The 24,965-nt window shown below is 46.1% G+C and overlaps 1 protein-coding gene across 4 annotated transcripts in view; it reads left to right on the forward strand.

Moving 5' to 3' along the window:
• The window catches only part of myt1lb (myelin transcription factor 1-like, b), a 117,598-nt gene that overhangs the window by 27,561 nt on the left and 65,072 nt on the right, over positions 1-24,965 (forward strand). For 3 of the 4 annotated variants that reach the window (XM_034112146.1, XM_034112147.1, XM_071207254.1), the window contains exons 2-4: positions 1,694-1,807; positions 17,038-17,083; positions 18,586-18,619. In XM_034112146.1, coding sequence (XP_033968037.1) covers positions 17,038-17,083; positions 18,586-18,619 — 80 coding nt within the window. In that variant the 5' untranslated portion in view covers positions 1,694-1,807. The remainder of the gene's footprint in view (positions 1-1,693; positions 1,808-17,037; positions 17,084-18,585; positions 18,620-24,965) is intronic. The other variant, XM_071207255.1, reaches the window with a different exon arrangement.

Below are 24,965 nucleotides of genomic sequence, written 5' to 3' on the forward strand. Positions count from 1 at the left end.
CCTTTCGTCTTCTTCCTCTCTCTGTTTCTTGTCCCCAACACACACACACACACACACACACACACACGCTCACACACTTTCTTTTATATATAGAGATATACGGGGGAATGTGAACTGTGTTCTGATGAAGAATCAGAGAGCTGTGATTTGTCATCAGCCTCCACAAGAAAACCTTCATCAGAGGACAGAGTCATCACTTGCTGTGATTATAATGACCACAGGGCTGTGTGTGTGTGTGTGTGTGTGTGTGTGTGTGTGTGTGTGTGTGTGTGTGTGTGTGTGTGTGTGTGTGTGTGTGTGTGTGTGTGTGTGTGTGTGTGTGTGTGTGTGTGTGTGTGTGTGTGTGTGTGTGTGTGTGTGTGTGTGTGTGTGTGTGTGTGTGTGTGTGTGTGTGTGTGTGTGTGTGTGTGTGTGTGTGTGTGTTTGATTGTGTTGCATGGGATGAAAGCAGATGGAATTATGTCACAATGTTTCAAAGAAATCATTTCACATTGGATTTTGCAAAAAATACACTGACAAATGATAAAACCTTTTATTTTACCAACGGTATCCGTTGGTATCGGTAACCAGTTGATCCGAATTTTCAAAAATATTTATATACACGCGGCAAAGCACTTTGATTGTGCATTGTGGCTGTTTTCAAATACAAACCAGCTTTTGACACAAAAACAAATGCGTTAAATACAGCAGGACCATGGTAGTAAAACTCAAATATAGTTTGAGTGTTCCATTGTTAGCGTTGTTCCCGTCACAACACATTCACACTGTTTCCAGCTTGCCCATGCTTAAGATTCACACAACAAAGGAAGTGGACAAAAGGTAAAAGCAGAGGTGTGTGCGCCTGAGATGAAGGGTAAAGAAACCCCTGCTGGTTCAAAGTAAAGTCTGCGTATGCGTGTAACAACCTCCGCTCCTTTTACATAGCGCACCCCAGCCACTCGTACAGTGTGTGCCTATCGTTGTGTTTGTCCTGAGGGACCAGCTATTGTTTTTGATTGAAGCCGCTTTGAAATAGGTTGGGAATAGCTGCGTGTGGTTGTGTGTGCGTTGGTGTGTACTTGTGTACGTGTAATGGGCCGTCTGGTAGACTCCCTATGGGGGCCTTCAGTCTTTGTGATGGTCCCTATACACCCTCAACACCTCATCTGTTCTCTCCCATACGTTCTCTCAATTAGCAGCAATGGATGGAGAGAAACAAAGAGAGTCAGGGAACGCAGGCAGTGTTCCAGCGCGTACTATGTTCATGCACACCTCCATCTTTACTCCTCTCAGTCTGCATTAAGACTATTTTACCGGTTTTTTTTTTTTTTTAAAGCATGGCATCGACGCGTTTCTCTCTCCCCCTCCCCTTTCCTCTCCTCCTCTAACTCAGCTAAGGGTGGAGAGCAGAGGAGAGAAATCATGGAGGCAGGCACGGATCATTAGCTATATTTGTCCCCACTTCCTGCAGAAGATGATAGATCTAGCTAATTACCCCCATGTTGCCAAGCCTATCGCACACGACAAGCGGCCGTCGTTATGGCGGAAATCAACGCTCACTTGGCGTGTGCCGCATAGCTGATGCTATATGACTATTCATGAGCAGAGAGTCAAAGGAGAAGAGGGACGTTCTGATCCTGTCATGGCTGTGTATGAATGTGATTCTGCTGCAAATGGTTTTACTGATGCACGTCTTCTTCTTCCCTCTGTGTAGAAAATGAGTTTGGAGGAGGCGTGGTGAGACGTTCCTCTCCGGCTGAAAGTCAGTAGGTCACGGTGGAAGCACGGGACCGGACCAAAGAGCTGTCTCAACCCCTGACCCTTTCAGGTAGTGGAGCACTTCCTGTGTTTCATGTTACGTGTGTTTGCTGTATGGATCGGGCAAGCTGGTGCAGGCAAAGAAAACACATCTGAAGTGTACGAGTTGCTATTGCCTAGTTTTTTCAATGTATTTTATTCATACATTCAAACACAAATAGAAACATAGTAGTACACAGTATCACCAATGTCAGCAGCTCACAACACTAAACAAATAATATATATAAATGGGCACAAACAGTGGTGCAGAGCAGAAGTTACCAGTTTCACTGTACAGGTTTATCTGCCATGAGTCTGAATGGAAAAACAAATCCAAAAGGTTTTAAATGACAGGGGAAACCTTTTTTCATAACAATTTTAAATAGTTATAAACCCATCTTGGAAGCCACATTTTAAATAAAGATCATCCTTAGTCAGAACTATTTATTATTATTTGTGGAATTCGTTTTTAATACCTGCATGCTTGGGTAAGTGATATCATTTAAATATAATCACGTTATTTCTACTGACCCTTTTTAATTGACCTGTTCCTATAAAAGGAATTTGAAATACACCTACCGCTTACTTCCAAAAACAGTTCAATGAACTCTGTTCCCTTATTAGCAACAATGCCATTATCTAAGATAACATATTTTAGATTAAGAAAATCAGGCTGAATAGAATCATGATTTTGTAAAGGAAGAGTATCCAACCTGTTCCACTCAGGCTGCATAGCGATCATACAGGTAACAAACACAAATCCTTCCCATCCTGAACTGTAACAGCTGTCTCTGGACCAGCTGATAAATGGTTGTATTGTATTCTGATCCCACTCTAACCATGTGAGAGCCCTGCACTGCTGCTTCACCCACCTGAGCCATTTCCCCTACGAGTCAGGAATCACTCCCCAGATTTGTAGTCTCTCCTTCTGTCTCCATCACCCTCACTCTCTTTCTCACTGTGACTTTCAGCGCCCACTCAGATGCTTTCTCCGCAGCCCTTCACACTAATTCAGATGCATTTAGCATCGGTTTGGCACACGTGTTTACTCTCACTAGATGATGCCTGCCGTAAATACCTATTTGCAGTGAAATTCGATAGTGCCAGTGCAGTTTCGGTGTGTGCATGCTGCTACACTGTACACAGAATACCAATCTGAGAGTGTGTGCGTGCGTGTGTGTGTGTGTGTGTGTGTGTGTGTGTGTGTGTGTGTGTGTGTGTGTGTGTGTGTGTGTGTGTGTGTGTGTGTGTGTGTGTGTGTGTGTGTGTGTGTGTGTGTGTGTGTGTGTGTGTGTGTGTGTGTGTGTGTGTGTGTGTGTGTGTGTGTGTGTGTGTGTGTGTGTGTGTGTGTGTGTGTGTGTGTGGAGCTTGGGTTGGGCACCATATGCCTGAAACGCAGTCTCCCAAAACCTCAAGGTGAAACAAAAGGAAACTGATAACGATGTGAATTGTTGTGACAGATGTCTGTGCGCCCCATCCCCCCATCATCAAAATGATAAACACACACACATACAAAATGCTTGTTCTATGTTTCAGCGCATCTTACAACAATCGCTGTATTTCTTATCATGTTTCATTTTCTCCATCAAACCGCACCAACTCTGTAGTTGTTTCTTTTGCAATTTGTCTGTGTCTGATGGCGTTCCTCTGTCCTATGTACTGATGGAGACACCTCATAATAGGTTCTGCCACTTTATTTCCCAAGGAATAGGAATTTACATATTGTTTTCATTTTGAGTCCAAATGTACAATCAATACCAACACAAACACAGTTGTCCTTCTGACAGCTGCTTTTTCCAAAATGCAGGCTGAATCAAATGTTTAGCCGCATTCCACATTCCATTCACGTGCATTTATTTTCAAAGGATGGCAATCTTTAACAAGCAATTTCTTGTCAACCCTCACACCAAATATGCTGCATATTAATTCAAATGTATGGATGCAAATGACAGAACATGGTGACAACTTCAGGAGAACACATCTAGAGGCAATATATGTTAGATAGGAATATGAAATACATCCCAGTGGTGGTCATTTGAATTGCGATTTAGTTGACGCGATGAACGGGAGACTATTTATTTATTTTTATAATAAATGTTTTGGACCTTGGGCCGGAATGGAACCTGGGTCCTTGCGGGCGGTAGTGGACTGTTACAGCCGGAGACTCGCCATTGATCCGGGGTCTAATTGAGATGCAGACAGAGAAGGAGTGGGCCTCCTCCTAATCCTCAATAAGCAGGCTAACCTTCATTACAGCAGTGACATTTTCCCATGGGGTGCTAGGAGAGAGAAACAGCCAGATAGAATATGATGGCTCTCCAACATATGGTGAGCTGCAGAGGCGTGCATGCTCTCTGGGTCCAGCGCTCTCACAGAGCCTTGAGGGAAGGAAGCGAGGAAACAACTCTTCCGCTGCTCTAAATGTTGCTGCTGTTTCATTCTGCTGCTGGATTCTCTTGTTGTAGACGCTGACGCAGGCCATGTTCTAAACCTGGGCCCTCAGCGAGAGTCTGGAGGCTTCAGAGAAGCACTGTTAGTACGCGCATAGGGGGGTGAACTTTATCTAAACATGTATTCATATAGTAGTTAACAGATGATATGCTGCTTCTGCCATTCTGCATCAGGTTGGGACTATTTCTCTTTTGTTGTTATGTCATTCTTTAATTTTTGGAATCCATTTTTTTTTTTTTATTAGCAGGAGAATTTTAAATCAAAATAGTATTTTTCTAAACACTGTGTGATACAAGTGATGGTAATGCCTGTCACGAAAGTTTAAAATTGTAACGGCATGAAAAATAATTTGTTTAGAAAATAAGTGGGAGGGACAATACCTTCCATGGGCAAACAGAGGAAGTACTGGGGTTACGTAATGTAACCCAGCTTCTATGAGTATAGGCGCAGCACTCTAAGGCTATCGCTATTGGGTAACCCCCACTGCACGCGTGCATCACTGACAGACTTATTCCACGCCCACCTACGACGTGGGCCCCACCTCTAGGCTCACTTCCGTATAAATAGGAAGTAGGCCCTACAATCCACTCCAACAGCTTTTCTTCAGCTATTCGCGGAGCCAGTGGGGCCCGAACCTTAGAGGGCTGCGCCTATACTCATAGAAGCTGGGTTACATTACGTAACCCCAGTTCTATATCGTATAAGGCTTCCCCTTTAAGGCTATCGCTATTGGGTTAAGGGGCGAAGTAGGATGTAGTCCCCGCCCCACTGGTTCCGTCCGTTACCAGAAGCACCAAACACACCTACTCAGTTAATAACCCATGTCCATTTCGCTGTGCGTAAATGGAGCATCCCATTCCCGGGGAATATAGCATTTTTTTTTAAATTGAATATTTCTCCATCAGGGACGCAGGTAGGCTTACTCAGGCTACCTGTCGTTTATAAAAGAAGAGATTGAGTCTCACTTGTTAAAAACGATCAAGAGAGGGGAACAAAAGGCCGCTCTCTAAGTGCCGACAGGCAGGAGAGAGGGCATGCAATTGAAAAACCCCCGACATTACTCATTCTGGCAGGCTATTCAGTACTGAATGTGTCAGAGAGGAATGGGAGACATCCCTCAAATAAAAACTAATAAAAGAACGGGGGGAAGACCAAGATGCAGCAGTGCAAATGTCTTCTACTGTCATTCCTCCGTGCAACGCCGCAGAAGTTAATATTCTCCTGGTGCTGTGCGCTTTAATGTTTTCCGCGGGATCCAACCCAGAGGAAACATACGCCTGTGCCACAGCCTCACACAGCCAGTGTGACAGGCGCTGTGCAGATAGAGGCTGCCCTATTGAGCGCTCTCTGAAATGCACAAACAAACGCTGGGATTTGCGTAAAGCAGCTGTGCGCGCAACATAGCATGCCAGCGCGCGCACGGGACAAAGGAGATGAGATGTGGCTTCCTCCTCTGATGTGTGCGGAGGAGGAAAGAAACCCTCCAAGGTTATCACTCTCGATCTAAACGAGCTAGTGATCACTTTTGGCATAAAAGCCGGGTTCGGGCGCAACACAGCTGAGCTGCCATCTCCTTGGATCTGGAGACATGATGGAGCCACAGAGAAAGCAGACAATTCACTCACCCTTTTAGCTGATGTCAGAGCCAGGAGCAGAGCTACTTTGGCTGACAATAACTTCAGGGGAACCTGATCCAAAGGTTCAAAAAGAGCTTTACTTAGTGCGTGCAGCACTACAGCCAAATCCCATTGAGGCGCTAAAGCGCGTGATACCGGTCTGTGTAAGACGCCCTGGTGGACGCGGCTCTAGATCCCTGAATAGTACTCACAACATCTTGAAAGAGGCCGAGCCCCTCTAAGTGTTCCCGTTCAGGGGCCATGCCCACAAACGTTGGCCTAACACTGGGTGACCTCTGATTGCTCCCTCCGCCTGGGAGAGAGCATCCCCCCGCCACGGAATTTCCCACGGACTTCCTGACAGCATCCGCTGTATGCAGGGAAACCAGGACGCTCCCGTGCGCTCCGGGGCTATTAAGACCGCTATCAGTCGCTCCTCCTGCACTCGGTCCAGGAACCGAGGGATCAGAGGGACTGGTGGGAAAGCGTATAGTAACACCCTGGGCCAAGGTCTGTGCGCGAACGCGTCCACCCCTAGAGGGGGGTGATCCTGCCTTCTCAGGGAGAACCAGAGAGCACATTGCGCGTTCCCGCGTGCAGCGAACAGATCTACCTCCGCTCTCCCGAACCTGCTCCATACTTGGGAGACCAGCTCGGGGTGGAGGCTCCAGTCCCCTTGTCGAGGACCTACTCTGGACATGAGGTCTGCCCCTCTGTTTAGCTCGCCGGGAATATATACTGCTCTGATCGACAGTATGTGTGTGCGCGCCCAGCACAACAGCCGTCTGGCTGTGTTCAGCAGCTGCTCTGATCGTACACCTCCCTGACGATTTATGTAGGCTGCCGCCGTCCTGTTGTCTGTTCGAATCAACACATGCTGATTCCACAGCAACGGGGCGAAGTGCTGGATTACTCTCCATACGGCGAGTAATTCCAGCGTGTTTATATGAAGGGACATGTGAGGCGGCCACTCGCTGTGAGAGTCGTGCTCTCATGCGGGCTGAGTTGAATTCCATTCCCAGATACATGATGATCTGGGTGGGAAGAGGACAGCTCTTCTCCCAATTGATAATGAAACCCAGGCTTGACAGGTGAGATACGAGTTGTACCGTCTGTAAAGCAGCTTCCTCTCTGGAGCGAGCCAGCAACAGCAGGTCGTCCAGATAAAATAACACTCTCATCCCTCCTCTGCGTAGCGGCTCCAGCGCCGTCTCTACACACTTTGAAAAAGTGCGTGGAGCCAGGGAATATCCGAACGGCAGTCGATTGAACTGGTACGCTATTCCCTGGAATGAAAATTGCAGGAATTTCCTGTGTTTTGGGATGATGGTTATGTGGAAGTAAGCATCCTTTAGGTCTATGGAAGTGCACCAATCTCCCCGGTGCACACACTCCATTACCTGTTTGATTGTCAGCATGTGAAACGGTCTTTTCTGTATCACTTTGTTGAATACTGACAGATCTAAGATGGGTCTCATCCCTCCGGTCTTTTTCGGGATAAGAAAATAACGGGAGTAAAACCCCTGATTTTCTTCCCCTTGCGGAACCCTGGAGATTGCTCTTTTTAAGTGGAGTTTGCGGAGTTTCCGCAGCTCTGACTTGAGCGCAAGACACTGTTCTTGGGATGACAGAAGTGTTTCCTGAATCCCCTTGAACTGCGGGGGAGGGGTGTAAGGCAAATTGCAGAGAGTAACCTCTGCTGATTAGCCTGCTCATCCATCCGTCCATTAAACTGGCGTACCTGTTTTCGTTGTGCTGTGGTACGCATAGTGACAAGCCATGCCAGAGCCCTCGCCGCCGTTGCTTGTGAATCAACCCAAGGGGGACCCCGCCCTAAAGGGCTGTGCAGGGGTCTCCACACGCTGCATCACACACCGACTCTCATCCTGTCTCTGTTTAGAAAAAAACTCAAACAGGACCCTGAGGCGGATTTATTCTTCCACTCACGGAGGTGTGTGCAGTGCTTTTCACCTCTTGCGTAATAGCCGTGCTAGGCTTAATACGACTGTGTGTAGGCACAACTGAGACAGAGGAAAAACCGCGCTGCTTGTTACCCGAAAGGATAGAAGCGGCCGATTTATATGTCAAGCCCTGCTGTCTTATAACCGACTGGTTAAATACCGCAGGCTTATACAGCGAGCCTAGCTGTTTGCTAACCGACAGATTAGAAACCGCTGGCTCAAATGGCGAGTCCCTCTGTCTTTTGACTGATAAATTAAAAGCAGAGGGATTAAGCAAAAAATCCTGCTGCCTTTTAATCAATGGATTAATGGCAGCCGGCCTGACTAGTGTGGGGGATACATGAGACACAGTTGCTACAGACACACTGTTGAGATTTGAATCATTCTTTTTATTGATAAATCTCTCTTCCCACATAACCCCCCCAAAGAGTCATCTTCGGTTCTGCTTCCTCGGAGGTTCACTCGGAGGAGCAGACCAGGAGCGGGGGTTCTTCCTTCCCCTCCGGCTCGTCGCCTGCAGATCCTGTCTCTGCGGCGGAGGAGCGGAGACCTGGGACGGAGCCCCTGCAGCTGCCGAAGAGCGATTCTGACGCCGCTGCTGTTCTCGCCGCTGTCCACGCTGCCCCCGTTGAGACTGTTGAGGGGGCTGCGGAGGCTGTCGTTGCTGTCCCTGCTGTCGCTGAGGCCGTTTGTCTCTAAGCCAGCTAGCGTGACGCCTTATGTCATCTGCCTGCTCTGTCGCAGATTTCATGGTCTCCACCATGGTGTGGAACTGTGGTCCAAATAGTCCGTCCGGACTGATTGGAGCCTCCAGCAGATCCTTTCCTGCACCCTCCAGTATATTCCCCTGCTGTAGCCAGAGATACCGGTGGACCTGTGTTGCCCATGCCGCAATCCGCACCTGCGAGACTGCGACTGCTGCACACAGTGTAAGTGCAGTACTGGCCGCCTTCCCTATCTCCTCAGCCTCCACTGAGGACATAGTGCTTGAGCGCTCCGACATTTCCACCATGGAGTTTGACAGCAACGCTATGTTGTTCGCCGCCGCTGACGCCTGAAACGCACACTGGTGCATTCTGTCCGTCTTTCGGGCGACAAACCGATCTTTGGTGGCAGCCAGCATGGGTTGCCGTCCGGTAACTGCGCTGGCCTGCCTAGCCCCAAAGAACGCTGTGAGGTTCGGCTCTAGAGGAGGCACGGTCGGGAAACCCCTATCCGTGAATCCCACCACTCTCGTGAGGGGAACGTATGTCCCTATCGGAGCTTTCATTGCTCCAGGGTCCTCTGCCGCCCCCTCCTGGTACTTCCTTATGGCCGGGAAGCGTGGCCAGACCGGGTCACTCCTTACCCTGTGTACCCGGGAGAACACCCCGGACATGTCATCCGGAGGCGAGCTCTCCTGAGCCAGGGGAACGGGGAGATTTCTCCAGGCGGCCGCCTTGGATATAATCTCCGGAAGTTCTAGGAGAATCCCGCCAATCGACGGCAACTCCGTGTTGGCGGAGATAGGGATCACAGGATCATACACCGGACCTACACCGGGTCCCCTACCTGTCTCCTCCGTCCGGGGGGGAGAGATAATGGGGGACTCCTCACCCGGTGATCCCTGAATGGAGGGGATACTCGTGCCCGCCATTCGGATCCAGGAAATCAAGGGCTTTGTCCCCGGAGTACTCCTCCTGGACAGGCCAATCGTCCTCGGCAGCTACAGCAGCGAGAGCGTCCGCAGCCGGGCGGCAGCCGGGCACAATGCGAGCATGATACCCCGGGAGTGAGAGCAGCGTTCGCATGCTCTATTCCCAGGCAGGACTCACACTGTGAGTGCCTGTCAAAGCTCATAATGTAGCCCGACCCGCATACGAGGCAATCTCTGACGCAACCTTGACTTTCCTGCCCAGTCTCCATCTTACCCGAAAAACAAACTGAATGTTTGATTTTCGGTAAGTAGCTCTTAAAAGAACTGGTTTTGCCTGTCAATGCTTCTGCAACGGAGTGCTGAAGAAAAGTAGGAGTGGATTGTCGGGCCTACTTCCTATTTATACGGAAGTGAGCCTGGAGGTGGGGCCCACGTCGTAGGTGGGCGTGGAATAAGTCTGTCAGTGCTGCACGCGTGCAGTGGGGGTTACCCAATAGCGATAGCCTTAGAGGGCGAAGCCTTATACGATATACAACAGAGCACTACGTACAGAAACAAATAGAAATACATTACAGCACCGCCCACAATGATTGACAAGTGATCTCTGGGTATTTCAGCACAGAAACAGCGGCAGTGGGTACACAGTGGGTGTTTCTCAATGTCAAGTAAAGCTGCTTCAGAGCCACTATTTCAAGCATACTATGTCATCGAGTGCCGTCGAAGGACTGTTCCAATGTCCAGCATACTTGGAATTCTACCGAGCCCGACGTACTTTCTAGCGAGAAATGTCGAGGTTGCACATGTGTAGACCCCGCGGTCTTAAAATCCCCACAATGCTTTGCGCACGGACCAATTTCCCCAAATCAATCAATCAATCAATCAATGTTTATTTATATAGCCCAATATCACAAATGTTACATTTGTCTCAGTGGTCTTCACAGTGTGTACAGAATATCAGTATGACAATACGACACCCTCTGTCCTTAGACCCTCACATCGTACAAGGAAAAACTTCCGAAGAAAACCCAGTTTAAAGGGAAAAATGGGAGAAACCTCAGGGAGAGCAACAGAGGAGGGATCCCTCTCCCAGGACAGACGTGCAATAGATGCCGTGTGTAAATTGAAAAGATAATACATTTGCAACATAGGTAGTCCAAATGTTTGGAAATGCATGTGTGTATAATAGGAAGATGAATCCACGAGGATATCCATCCAGGACCGATGATCCAGGACCACAGCCACGACTCGCGATCCAGGGCTCGCGATCCAGGACACAGGACCGCAGGATCATCCATGACTCCGGATCCCGGCGTATATAGACACCAAAAAGAAAGACATTTGGGGAAGCTGGGTTAATCAGAACATGAGAGTACACAGGTATAGACAGAGAGAAGGAAGAAGTAAGATGTCCCCCGACAAACTAAGCCTATATCAGCAAAACTAGGGGCTGAATCTAATCAGCCCTAACTATAAGCTTTATCAAAAAGGAAGGTCTTAAGCGCACTCTTAAAAACGGATAGGGTGTCTGCTGCCCGAACACAAACTGGAAGCTGATTCCACAAATGTGGAGCTTGATAAGAAAAGGCTCTGGCTCCCATTGTACTTTTAGAGATTGTAGGAACAACCAACAACCCTGCATTCTTGGAACGCAATGCCCTAGTAGGACAGTAGGGTATAATGAGTTCTTTAAGGTAAGATGGCGCCTGCCCATTAAGGGCTTTGTAGGCGAGAAGAAGAATTTTAAATTCTATCCTGTGTTCTATAGGGAGCCAGTGTAAGGCAGCCAGAACAGGAGTAATGTGGTCCCTTTTCCTAACTCTGGTTAGTACACAAGCCGCAGCATTTTGAATCAGCTGAAGCGACTTGACTGACTTCTTGGTACTCCCTGATAATAAAGAGTTACAATAATCCAGCCTAGAAGTAACAAATGCATGGACTAGTTTCTCTGCATCGTTTTGAGGCAAGATATGCCTGATTTTTGCAATGTTACGTAGATGGAAGTAGGCGGTCCTTGAAATTGATTGATTGACTTCTTGGTACTCCCTGATAATAAAGAGTTACAATAATCCAGCCTAGAAGTAACAAATGCATGGACTAGTTTCTCTGCATCGTTTTGAGGCAAGATATGCCTGATTTTTGCAATGTTACGTAGATGGAAGTAGGCGGTCCTTGAAATTGATTTTATGTGGGCGTTAAAGGATCAATCCTGATCAAATATAACACCAAGATTCCTTACAGTCTCACTGGAGGCCAAATTAATGCCATCCATAGTTATTATATCTTTAGATAATTAGTTTCGTAGATTCTTCGGGCCAAGTAAAATAACTTCAGTTTTGGTCGTGTTTAACATCAAAAAGTTTAAGGTCATCCACGTTTTTAAGTCCTTAAGGCAGTCTTGAATTTTATTTAGATGATTAATTTCATCAGGCTTGATTGATAAATATAGTTGAGTATCATCCGCATAACAATGAAAGTTTACAGAATGATTCCTTATAATATTGCCTAACGGAAGCATATATAATGTGAACAAAATAGGTCCGAGCACTGAGCCCTGTGGCACTCCATGGCTAACTTTGGTTTGCGTGGAATATTCATCGTTAACACGTACAAACTGCGAGCGTTCAGATAGATAGGACCTAAATCAGCCTAAAGCAGTTCCCTGTATGCCAACTAAGTGCTCTAGTCTTTGCAATAGGATATCATGGTCGATAGTATCAAATGCAGCACTGAGATCGAGCAAAACAAGAATAGAGACAAGTCCCTTGTCTGAGGCTATTAGAATGTCATTTGTGACTTTAACCAGAGCTGTCTCTGTGCTATGATGTGTTCTAAAGCCAGACTGAAAATCTTCAAATAAATCATTGTTTTTTAAGTAATCACACAACTGTTTTGCGACCGCTTTCTCAAGAATTGTTGAGAGGAACGGAAGATTAGAAATAGATCTATAGTTGGCTAAAACCTCTGGATTGAGGTTGTGCTTTTTAAGAAGCGGTGTTATCACTGCTACTTTGAATTATTGTGGAACATAGCCTGATAATAAAGACATATTCATAATATTTAATAAGGAAGTGCTAATTAATGGAAAAACTTCCTTCAACAGCTTAGTTGGAATTGGGTCTAACATGCACGTTGATGGTTTAGAAGAGAGAATCATTGAATGTAATTGTTCAAGGTTTATGGCTGAAAAGCATTCTAGTTTACTATCTAGTGTAATATTAGAACTTACGTTTCCGGGAGCTGTTGATAACACTATACTGGTCAAAGGCAAGAGGTCATTAATTTTGTTTCTAAGAGTAACAATTTTATCGTTAAAAAAAGCACATAAAATCATTACTACTGAGTGCTACAGTATGGGAATAGAAGGCTCAATCGAGCTGTGGCTCTCTGTCAGCCTGGCTACAGTGCTGAAAAGAAATCTTGCATTATTCTTATTCTCATCTATTAATGAAGAGTAGTAGGCTGCTCTCGCTTTACGCAGTGCTTTCTTATATTCATTGAGAGTAATATGCCAAATTAAACGAGATTCTTCAAGTTTAGTGGAACGCCATATCCTTTCAAGTTGTCTAGACTTTTGCTTTATTTTGCGGGTTTTGGCATTATGCCATGGAGCTAATCTATGTTGTTTTATTTTCTTCTTTTTCAAAGGAGCAACAGAGTCTAATTTTATTCGCAGCGCATCTATAGCACTGTCAACAACATGATCAATTTGGGGTGGTGTACATTTTGTATAAGTTTCCTCCCCTACATGCAGACATGCTATCGAGTTAAGTATTGGTGGAATCTCTTCCTTAAATGTGGCTATAGCACTAACAGATAGGTTTCTGCTGCAGGAGCTTTTGACTAATGCTTTGTAGTCTCGTAATAGTACTTCAAAAGTTACTAAGAAATGGTCGGATAAAGCAGGATTATGCGGTTCGACTAATAGTTGCTCAATTTCAATACCATAAGTCAGAACAAGGTCGAGAGTGTGATTATAGCAGTGAGTTGGTTTATTTACACTCTGACAGAAACCAACAGAATCTAATATAGAGTTAAATGCAACAGTAAGGCTATTTTTATCATCGTCAACATGAATATTAAAGTCACCTACAATAATTACTTTGTCTGTTTTAAGAACCAAAGTTGATAAAAACTCAGAGAATTCTGATAAGAATTCTGAATAAGGACCTGGTGCACGATACACTGTAACAAATAAGATTGGCTGCAAAGTTTTCCAGGTCAGATGCGTAAGACTAAAAACGAGGCTTTCAAAGGAGGTATTTTGGTTTAGTATTGATAAGTAAACTTGAGTCAAAGATGGCTGCAACTCCACCTCCTCGGCCCGTGCCTCGAGCAATATGAGTGTTGATATGGCTGGGTGGAGTGGCCTCATTTATGCTGACATATTCTTCATTCAACCAAGTTTCAGTGAGACAGCATATATCAATATTATAATCTGATATTAAATCATTTACCAATATTGCTTTAGATGCTAGAGATCTTATGTTTAAGAGACCACATTTAATCTTCCTGTTTTGTTGCACTGTAGTAGTTGTTACATTTACTTTTATTAGGTTATTATGTATGACACCTCTATTAGGTTTTACCTTAAATTGTCCTTGGGCAGACACACACACCGCTAATATTGGGTATTTTATTGGGTTCGGGATTCCTATGGATGACTGCCTAGAAGAGAGCGCAGAGAAGCGTGTAAGACTGCGACTCCGCCTCCTGGTCTCAACTCCAGTTTGTCATGGATCAAGTCCACAAAGCCCTGAAATGTTTGCCGAAATGAGATCTGCACCTTCCAAAGTAGGATGAATGCCGTCTCTCTTAATCAGACCAGGTTTTCCCCAGAAGGCTGTCCAATTATTTACGAAGCCCACATTGTTTGCTGGGCACCACCAAGACAACCAGCGCTGAAATTATGACATGCGGCTAATACGTGTCATCATTGATCAGATTGGGGAGGGGACCAGAGAAGATTACGGTGTCCGACATTGTTTTAGCATAACTACACACCGACTCCACATTAAGTTTGGTGCATTCTGATTTGCGTAAACGAACATCATTACCACCGACGTGAATAATAATCCTACTGTATTTACGTTTATTTTTAGCCAGCAGTTTAAGATGCGCCTCAACGTCGCCCGCTCTGGCCCCCGGAATGCATTTGACTGTGGAGGGTCTCTAAATTCACATGTCTCATAATAGAGCTACCAATAACCAGAGTTGGCTTCTCAACGGGTGTCTCGCTGAGTGGGGAATATCTGTTAGATACATGAACGGGTTGGTGGGGACCTGCAGGTTTCGTGTTATGCCCCTTCTGAACAGTCACCTAGTCTCCCTGCTGCTCGGGAGTTGCCGGGGGACGGCTAAGAGGAGCTACCGTTGGCCGGTCCGCACTGGCTAATATGGGCTTTACTGTAGCTGAGTTACTTTCTAAGATGCGGAGCCGGGCTTCTATGGCTATGATTCCCGCCTCCAACCTAACAACTATACTACATTTAACACATGTATCCTTACCAGTAAAGGAGGCCGGGAAGTAACCAAACATGAGACAGGAAGAGCAGGAAATAACACCCGAGGGTGGGGAAAGAGCCATGGCTAGCTATCAAGCTAAAGTAGCTACCGTTATCAAACCCGAAAAGAGTGTAGGCAACTGTGGAGTTACAGTCGCTAAGAGAAGGAGAGTTGTGAGTGCTTAAGCTGTAGTAACGTGTGATTACAACGTCAGGCAGTTGCCGTGATCAAGAGTTTTAAAACGATCGATTAAGTTAAGTTAATAAGCTATCAGCAACAGAACAGGCACACGGGATACCCGGAGATGACAATAACAACCGGAAGTTACAACATGCTCACCGCAATAGGTTCCTCCTTCCGCAACCAGCTGACACTCAGCACGACAACCAGTCTGCTGAGTGTCAGCACACATCTGTGGTGGAAAATGTAAGGCGTGGCCTCTCATATGACGCACAGATGCACACTTGCTCGCCTGTTCCACTCTTCGTTTTCCGAATGCCAGAAAGTATTCTTGCATCGCTTCTGAAGCAAGTGACTCGGAAGACATGTGCTACCAAGCAAGCGTACTCGACATTGAGAAACTTCCAGTAACTCAAATAGAAGAAAAAAACTATGAGTGAAATGAATTGGACTTTACATTGAATATGAGCTTTTCTATTAAGAGTTAGATACTACCGATATTTAGGGCAGTCTGGAATAACGTCTGTCCGTACAGTAGTCCATGTGCTGAGAAACCCTATGTATCCGACATGATTTCTCTTCCCCTTTAAAGTTGCACATGTTGAGGTCTCTTGCTCATACTGCAGATTGTTCCAGAGAAGCTTTGATAAAACAGAGCAAAGACCGGTGAGAGATGCTCACTGAGAGAGGACTAACTCCACTTTGCTCACATGACTACTTCGGAAAAAACCAAGGTTACTCACTCGCATAGGTACACACTCTCAGTACTCTACACTCAGTCTGTCTGAATGAATGCCTGAAAGAGGGGAAAAGACTGGATTGATAAGTTGTTATTTTTCTTTTAATATCCATTGCCATGGTAACAACAGTTAAGCTTCATGGAAAATATATAAATAACATATATTTCTACATAGTATAGTTGAGCCTCCCCAAAATACACTAGGTCTTTTCCTCCCTGCCACGCTAATAAGATTTACAAGGTATCCTTGCCTTTCATCTTTTTATTTTTCTCCAGCTGAAACATTTATGGGCATTCATAAAGAAACACACCATTAAGGCTGAGGGGCTCTACAGTAAAGTAAGTGTGGTGTTAATAAATCATGTTTAATAAAAAGAGACATCCAAACAGGGCCACGGCCCCCGTCAGAGTCCAAACCCAGCACCATGAATATTTAGGGACATCTGGAAATAACAGAGAGACGTTAAGGCTCCTCAACAATTTATGATGTGTTGGTGCGGGAGAGACCTACCTTTAGACTCTGGGATGTATGTTGCACTGACATGAAAGTGAGGTGGAAGGGAGGATAATGCTTACTCTGGCATAATAAGAGCATGAAAGCAGGGAATATTGAGGAGGCGACAGCATAAATGGAAACCATGCTGTTAATGTTGAATGGTGTTATGTCTGCAGTACATGTGTAGAATGATGGTCACACATTCATGAATAGACAGATGGATGGAGTATATGATAAATATTTCACATAGGATTTGCATCATTTCAAATAGGGGATTTATATTCCTTCCTAAAACGGAATATAGGGAAATTCATTTAATACTTTTTTGATCTCTTTTTTCAATTTACAAACAATTTGATCTGTTTGAAAAAGTAGTCTTTGCATAATCTGTTATGTTAAGTTATTTCCTGGAATACTGAGTACACTTAACACAATATTAACACTAAAATATAATTTTTTTATTTAAGAGATCCTTTCATTCACATTCACACTGCCCAAGAAATCTATACAGAAACCTGTCAGATATCAGGGGTCCTAATGTACCTTAGTCTTTAAATCACCTAACTGTTGGACAAAGGGTAATACTGTACCCTGAGCAATAAGGAACATATATCCCAATTAAATATAATTGATCAGCTCCGCGGTGTGTGTTTAACTGCTTGTTTGCGCCTTCTCTGCAGATGGAGGTGGGTGCAGACGATAAGCGCCATCGAACACACTCCAAAGGTATCTGCACGGACACACGCGGACACACAGCGGCACTGACATTCAGCGTGACCTTCCCCACACACACACACACACACACACACACACACACACACACACACACACACACACACACACACACAAACACACACATACTGTACATACACCACTGCACAAATCCCAGACTGTCACAGTTGGGTTGCCTCTCCTCACCGCTCTCTCTTCCTCTATCCCTTTTTATTTTTTCCCAGCAAAAACAGAATACCAAAGGCATTTAAAGAGCTTTGTTCGAAATCCAATAAATACAGTGATATCTAATCGTACAAAATGATACATAGTGCAAAGTGAAAACACATTTTGGAACTATAAATAAACAAATGAGGTAACTCTGTTTGAGCTGATGAACTGGTGAAACCTTTTGACTTGTATGTATCAGGTCCTTTGTGTACTTGGTCACATATAACAAGTAGAATCTCACATTAGCCCTTGTCCTACTCCCAGCTCTCCAGTCCACTCTCACAGGTTTAAAGGATCTCAAACTAAATGACCATGTTTTAATCCTTTTAATGCATATTTAATTTAACTTTAGAAAATGTCAAACATCTTTGACCGAACAAAGAAGGTGTTGACCATTGTTCCGACATCAAGAGGATCATGCACTGTGTGATGAAGGCTACGACCATGAGCCCCTGTTTGATTGGGTTACATGTGTCCTCTGCATGTCGGCCAATGAGGGAACAAAGAGGAGGACTGCCACTTTAATCGTCTTCCAGGCTGTGTCCAATCACTCCCTATTCCCTCAGAATGTGAACAGATCATTTGTACTTGTTTAATTGACTGAATACTTCTACATGCCACAGACACATCAATAATAACGTGGATCATTTTATAAATTAAATATTATTAACTTTCATGAACAAAATCACTATCTTTACTGTTGGTGAAGCGCATTATAAAAAATGTGTCAGACATATAAAAGCAATATAGAAGCAGCATAAGAACATGTAACATATTCGATAGAACAAATGTGATAAAGAAAACTGTGAAAAACAACATACTGAAATACTGAAGTGTACATATTCTTTATAGTATGTAATGTTTATAACCCTAACAGAAAAACTATGAGCATAGCTTGCACATTCAATCCTCTAATCCCCTTCAATCAGATTCCATCTGCACATGCATGCACCGAAACACATGTGTAGCTACTGTCTAAGCACCTTGATATTTAAAAAAAGGCTCATAGCAGATTGGATCTCATATCTCTTAGAAGTACTATAAATAATAATGATCAACATAAGACAGAGATACCATCTAAAAATGATTTACGAGTACGAAGTGTTTCAATGGAAACTCATGTCATGGTAAACCTACACACGTTAGAAGTCACGATGATCGGCTACTCAGCGGGTTCCTTTTCATGTGTTATACAAATAGCCTGTGGATTTAGAATGCACTAGTCAGTCCTGTTCATAATCTCTCTCCCCCTCTCTCTCTCCCCCCTCTCTATCGCTCTCTCTTAGTGCCTGTGGATCCAGCATTAACAGAGCTTTTCAGGTCAGTGAAATGTAAAAAGTGCACTGCACTGATACACACACACAAAAGCAACACAAATCCACAGACAGGCGGAAAATGGAGCCGGTTACACAAACACATACTAATACACACCCACTCACTAAATTGGCCTGCTCTTGTCTAAGTGCTGAGGCAGAGACAGTCAAACAGTGCCTGGATCAACTGTCCCCTTCTCACTCTTCCTCTGCGCTGTGATAGCTGCCCTCGCTTCAGCAACACTCTCCAAAGTGTGTTTTGATGCCAGTTATTTCTCTTTCTTGCTATTTCTTTGGTCCCTCTGCTTTCCTCCCTTCTTACTGTTGCTTCAACCACACAGAGATTGTTCCATTCTCTATCCTCATTCCTCACTCTGTCTCTTTGGACATCTTCGATGTAACAAAAGATGAAAACAGCACCAACATATATTTTTTTCTTCGACCAAATAATTTCTTATACAAATTCACATTCTGAAAATTACAGATGCAGGTTTTGTCAACTTATAATGCTCCAACTAGACAAGTAAAATAATTGCTTTTCTCGTATGCACTTATTGATATTTAGCGTGACAGACAATTATCCATTCATTACCCATGCAGCACAACTCTTTCTCTCTTTCTACGCCTACTGCCTTAAAGTTGTTGTCGAGTGAGTTGAGTGGGCGGAAGGTAGAACACTTCTTTTTTTTGTGTTTAAAAGTTTTCTTTGTCACTGGAAACAAATCTTTCCAGCCTTTTTTAAAAACTATTTTTTTAAGAAATTCAGCCAAGGACAGATGTCATGGTTGGGGAAATTACAAATAGAAGAAAAATGTGTTACACATTGATTTCTGCTGCAAAGTAATTTGTTTACCAATGGGGTCATGGAGATTTTGAAACCATACTTAAGTGTATATTTAACTACAGTTTTTGACACTTCTGCATAGGCTTCACCACTCTACCTTGAATGTGCCTGCGTAATTCCATGGATGTATAAAGAAAACTGGATACAGCGTTGGAGGCGGGCTCCCGTTCATTCATATGAAAGTTACTCAGCATTAAGCCAAAAGGGCCAGACTCAAGTACAATATTACCAGGACTAGGGATCTTGGTCCAGAGAGCATTTCATCTTGCATTTCCCCTAAGCCCCTCCCCCAATCTGCAGCGTCACGGCTGGTCTTGGCTTATTTAGACATTTTAGATGATTGTAGAGGGAAAGTCACTCTGGATTCGACATGTAGCTCCTTTCACAACTTACAGTAAAGGACCTAATGTTGTAATTAAGGTATATTCATACATGGTAGTTGTTTTGAAATAAATTATTATTAGGTTCAAAAGACCTCATAAAAGAAACAAGAACAAGAAGTGAGGATACCCGGCCCGGAGGAAGCCCGGGGTCCCTTTCTGGAGCCAGGCCCAGAAGGAGGACTCGTCGGCGAGCGTCTGGTGGCCGGGCTTGCCACGGAGCCCGGCCGGGCCCAGCCCGAAAAGGAAACGTGGGCAATACCTCCGCTTCTCCGTCCCGTGGGCCCACCACCTACGGGAAACAGCGATGGGGTCGGGTGCGCTGCCAGAAGGGTGGCAGTGAAAGCGGAAGGTCTCGACGGACCAGACCCGGGCGACAGAAGCTGGCTTTGGGGACGTGGAACGTCACCTCTCTGGGGGGGAAGGAGCCGGAGCTTGTGCGGGAGGTGGAGCGGTACCAGTTGGATCTGGTTGGGCTCACCTCTACACACAGCGTCGGCTCTGGAACCTTACATCTGGATAGGGGTTGGACTCTATTCTTCTCCGGAGTTGCTCAAGGTGTGAGGCGCCGGGCGGGTGTGGGGATACTCACAAGTCCCCGGTTTTGTGCTTCGTTGTTGGAGTTTACCCCAGTGGACGAGAGGGTCGCCTCCCTACGCCTGCGGGTTATGGGGGGGAAAACTCTGACTGTTGTGTGTGCTTATGCACCCAACAGCAGTTCAGAGTATACGGCCTTCTTGGAGACCCTGGAAAGAGTCCTGTATGGGGCTCCTGAAGGGGACTCTTTAGTCTTGCTGGGAGACTTCAACGCACATGTGGGCAATGATGGAGAAACTTGGAGGGGCGTGATTGGGAGGAACGGCCCCCCTGATCTGAACCGGAGTGGTGGTTTGTTACTGGACTTCTGTGCTAGTCATGGATTGGCCATAACAAACACCATGTTCGAACATAAGGATGCTCATAAGTGTACGTGGTACCAGAGCACCCTAGGCAGAAGGTCCATGATCGATTTCGTTATCGTATCATCGGACCTGAGGCCGTATGTTTTGGACACTCGAGTAAAGAGAGGGGCGGAGTTGTCAACTGATCACCATCTGGTGGTGAGTTGGGTCGAGTGGCGGGGGAAGCCTCTGGATAGACCTGGTAAGCCCAAACGTGTAGTTCGGGTGAACTGGGAACATCTGGAGGAGGCCCAAGTTCAGGAGGCCTTCAACTCACACCTCCGGCGGAGCTTTTCAGGCATTCCTGTGGAGGTTGGGGACATTGAACCAGAGTGGTCAATGTTCAAAGCCTCTATTGCCGAAGCCGCGGCGGGGAGCTGTGGTCTCAAGGTCCTAGGTGCCTCAAGGGGCGGTAACCCTTGAACCTCCTGGTGGACACCGGTGGTCAGGGAAGCCGTCCGACTGAAGAAGGAGCCCTTCAGGGATTTGTTATCCCGGGGGACTCCCGAAGCAGTTGCAAGGTACCGACAGGCCCGAAGGGCAGCAGCCTGATCCGTTGCCGAGGCAAAGCAGCGGGTGTGGGAGAAGTTCGGAGAAGACATGGAGAAGGACTTTCGGGCGGCACCAAAGTTGTTCTGGAAAACTGTCCGACACCTCAGGAGGGGGAAGCAGGGAACCATCCAAGCTGTGTACAGTAAGGATGGGACGTTGTTGACCTCAACTGATGGAGTGTTGGGGCGTTGGAAGGAACACTTTGAGGAACTCCTGAACCCGACAACTCTGCCCTCTATGTTAGAGGCAGAGCTGGAGTATGACGGGGGATCAACACCAATCTCCCGGGGGAGGTCACTGAGGTCGTTAAACAACTCCACAGTGGCAAAGCCCCGGGGGTGGATGAGATCCGCCCGGAAATGCTGAAGGCTCGGGGTGTTGAGGGACTGTCATGGTTGACACGTCTTGTCAACATTGCGTGGAAGTCGGAAACAGTACCGAAGGAGTGGCAGACCGGGGTGGTGGTTCCCCTTTTTAAAATTGGGATCAGAGGGTGTGTGCCAATTACAGAGGCATCACACTACTCAGCCTCCCCGGGAAAGTTTACTCTAAGGTACTCGAAAGGAGGGTCAGGCCGATTGTCGAACCTCAGATTGAGGAGGAACAATGCGGATTCCGTCCTGGTCGTGGAACGACGGATCAGCTTTTTACTCTCGCAAGGATCCTGGAGGGGGCCTGGGAATACGCTTATCCGGTCTACATGTGTTTTGTAGACTTGGAGAAGGCGTATGACCGAGTTCCCAGGGAGTTACTGTGGGAGGTGCTGCGGGAGTATGGGGTGAGGGGGTCTCTACTCAGGGCCATCCAATCTCTGTACTCCCAAAGCGAGAGCTGTGTCCGGGTCCTCGGCAGTAAGTCGGACCCATTTCCGGTGAGGGTTGGCCTCCGCTAGGGCTGCGCTTTGTCACCAATCCTGTTTGTAATATACATGGATCGGATTTCGAGGCGTAGTCATGTGGGAGGGGGTCTGCAGTTCGGTGGACTAAGGATTGCACCACTGCTTTTTGCAGATGATGTGGTTCTAATGGCTTCATCGGTCTGCGACCTTCAGCACTCACTGGATCGGTTCGCAACCGAGTGTGAATCGGCTGGGATGAGGATCAGCACCTCCAAATCTGAGGCCATGGTTCTCAGCAGGAAACCGATGGACTGTCCACTCCAAGTAGGGAATGAGTCCTTACCAAGTGAAGGAGTTCAAGTATCTCGGAGTCTTGTTCTCGAGTGAGGGAACAATGGAGCGTGAGATGGGCCAGAGAATCGGAGCAGCGGGAGCGGTACTGCAGTCGCTTTATCGCACCGTTGTGATGAAAAGGGAGCTGAGCCAGAAGGCAAAGCTCTCTGTCTACCGGGCATTTTCTTTCCTACCCTCACCTATGGTCATGAAGGATGGGTCATGACCGAAAGAACGAGATCGCGGATACAAGCGGCCGAGATGGGTTTTTTTTTTTTTTGTCCGGTGCCTTGGAGGTGAACTGGGAAATCTCCAAGTAGCAGTCCACACTCCATATTTTTAAACTGTTCGGGACTTGAACTAGCAACCCTACGGCTCACAGTCCAAGCCCCTACTGACTGAGCCACTGCCGAACAAACTACAGTACTCACCAAGGAGTTCAGCTGAAGATGAATAGTTATTATTCGCACTCTCCAAGAACTTGGAGTTTCAGGCTCTGCACTTTCCCTCCTCACCTCATACCTCAAAGACCGCACCTACAGGGTTACTTAGAGAGGGTCTGAGTCCGACCCTTGTCAATTAACTACAGGGGTCCCTCAGGGCTCTGTTCTTGGTCCTCTTCTCTTCTCCCTGTACACAAACTCGCTCGGATCTGTCATTAGCCCGCATGGTTTTTCATACCACTGCTACGCTGACGACACCCAATTAATTCTGTCCTTTCCCCGCTCAGAGACCCAGGTCGTCGCACGCATCTCTGCTTGTTTAGCTGACATCTCTCAGTGGATGTCTGATCATCATCTCAAGCTCAACCTTGACAAAACTGAAGTGCTTTTCCTTCCGGGAAAAGATTGTCCCTCTCTTGACCTAACTATCAACATCGGCCCCTCTGTTGTTTCCCCGACTCAGACTGCAAGGAATCTGGGTGTTATCCTAGATAACAACCTGTCCTTCACTGCAAACATCGCTGCTACAACCCGCTGCTGCAGATACACGCTTTTCAACATCAGGAAGATACGCCCACAGCTGACCCAGAAATCGACGCAGGTTCTGGTCCAGGCTCTCGTCACCTCACGCCTAGACTACTGCAACTCTCTCCTGGCTGGTCTACCTGCATGTGCCATCCGACCTCTGCAGCTCATCCAGAATGCAGCGGCTCGTCTGGTCTTCAACCTTCCAAAATTTTCCCACACCACGCCGCTCCTCCGCTCCCTCCACTGGCTTCCGGTAACTGCTAGAATCCACTTCAAGACACTGGTACTTGCGTATCATGCTGCGAATGGATCTGGCCCTTCCTACATCCAGGACATGGTTAAACCGTACACCCCAGCACGTGCACTACGCTCTGCATCAACCAAACGACTCGCTGCACCCTCGCTGCGAGGGGGACCCAAGTTCCCATCAGCAAAAACACGTGGGTTTGCTATCCTGGCTCCAAAATGGTGGAATGAGCTCCCCATTGAAATCAGGACCGCAGAAAGCTTACACACCTTCCGGCGCAGACTGAAAACTCATCTCTTTCGACTCCACTTCGAGCGATAGAATGACTAACAAAGAACTGCTAACAGAGCACTTATATACTAATAAAGGACTGGCTTAGCCAGTTGAGCAGCACTTGAAACGATTGGCTCTTTGAAACCTGATGTTCTTATATGATTCTGTTTTCCTCAAGGTTGTGTCTTCCTGGTCGAATGTACTTATTGTAAGTCGCTTTGGATAAAAGCGTCAGCTAAATGCAATGTAATGTAATGTAATGTAATATTATGTATCACTCTGAGCACAAAACCAAACCTTTTCCTTCATACATGTATTGACTTGAATGAAGAGCCTCTATACTGAGGAGTAAAAGTGGCAGCCCTCACTCTGAGGACTAAAATGATACACAAAACAAACTAAACAAAAATTGTTTTTTGTTGCCATTTCAATGTACAAGGCTCTCGTAAGAATTGGCCCTAATGGAGCCCTTACCCTGGCGTTGTAACAGCTTATTGACGTATGTTCCACACAGTCTCTGGGGAGGAAGAGGAGTGTAGCCCAAAGGATCTAACCAGAGTTCATTAATGTTAGCCACTCTGTCCACACCACGTCCACTTCTGACCGTTAGCCATGCACACAGACTCCAGAATAGATTTGACATATACTTTTGTCTTCATTTGCGTTGTGGAAAGTATAACATGCTTGGGAATTCAGTAGTGGCTATTCCAGCGTCCTCTACTTGTCTTTGCGAGTTGTTTCCACACTAATAATGTGTGAATTTCATTTTGTCCTTGGCTGTGTGGTAGGGGGTGTTTGCAGCTCAGATAAGGGTTTGCTACCTATATATCAATACAATATTATTCCACCTGGAAGATTACTGTGTAGCCTTTAGCTGATATTCATAGATTGTACAAGGTGTTCTCTCCCTCCTCTCTCTCCTCAATCCCGCATCCCTCTCCCCATTTTCCATCACCTCCCTCTCTCACTTAGTT

The sequence above is a fragment of the Pseudochaenichthys georgianus genome, chromosome 22, assembly GCF_902827115.2.
Source record: "Pseudochaenichthys georgianus chromosome 22, fPseGeo1.2, whole genome shotgun sequence".
NCBI classification, from domain to species: Eukaryota; Metazoa; Chordata; class Actinopteri; order Perciformes; family Channichthyidae; genus Pseudochaenichthys; species Pseudochaenichthys georgianus.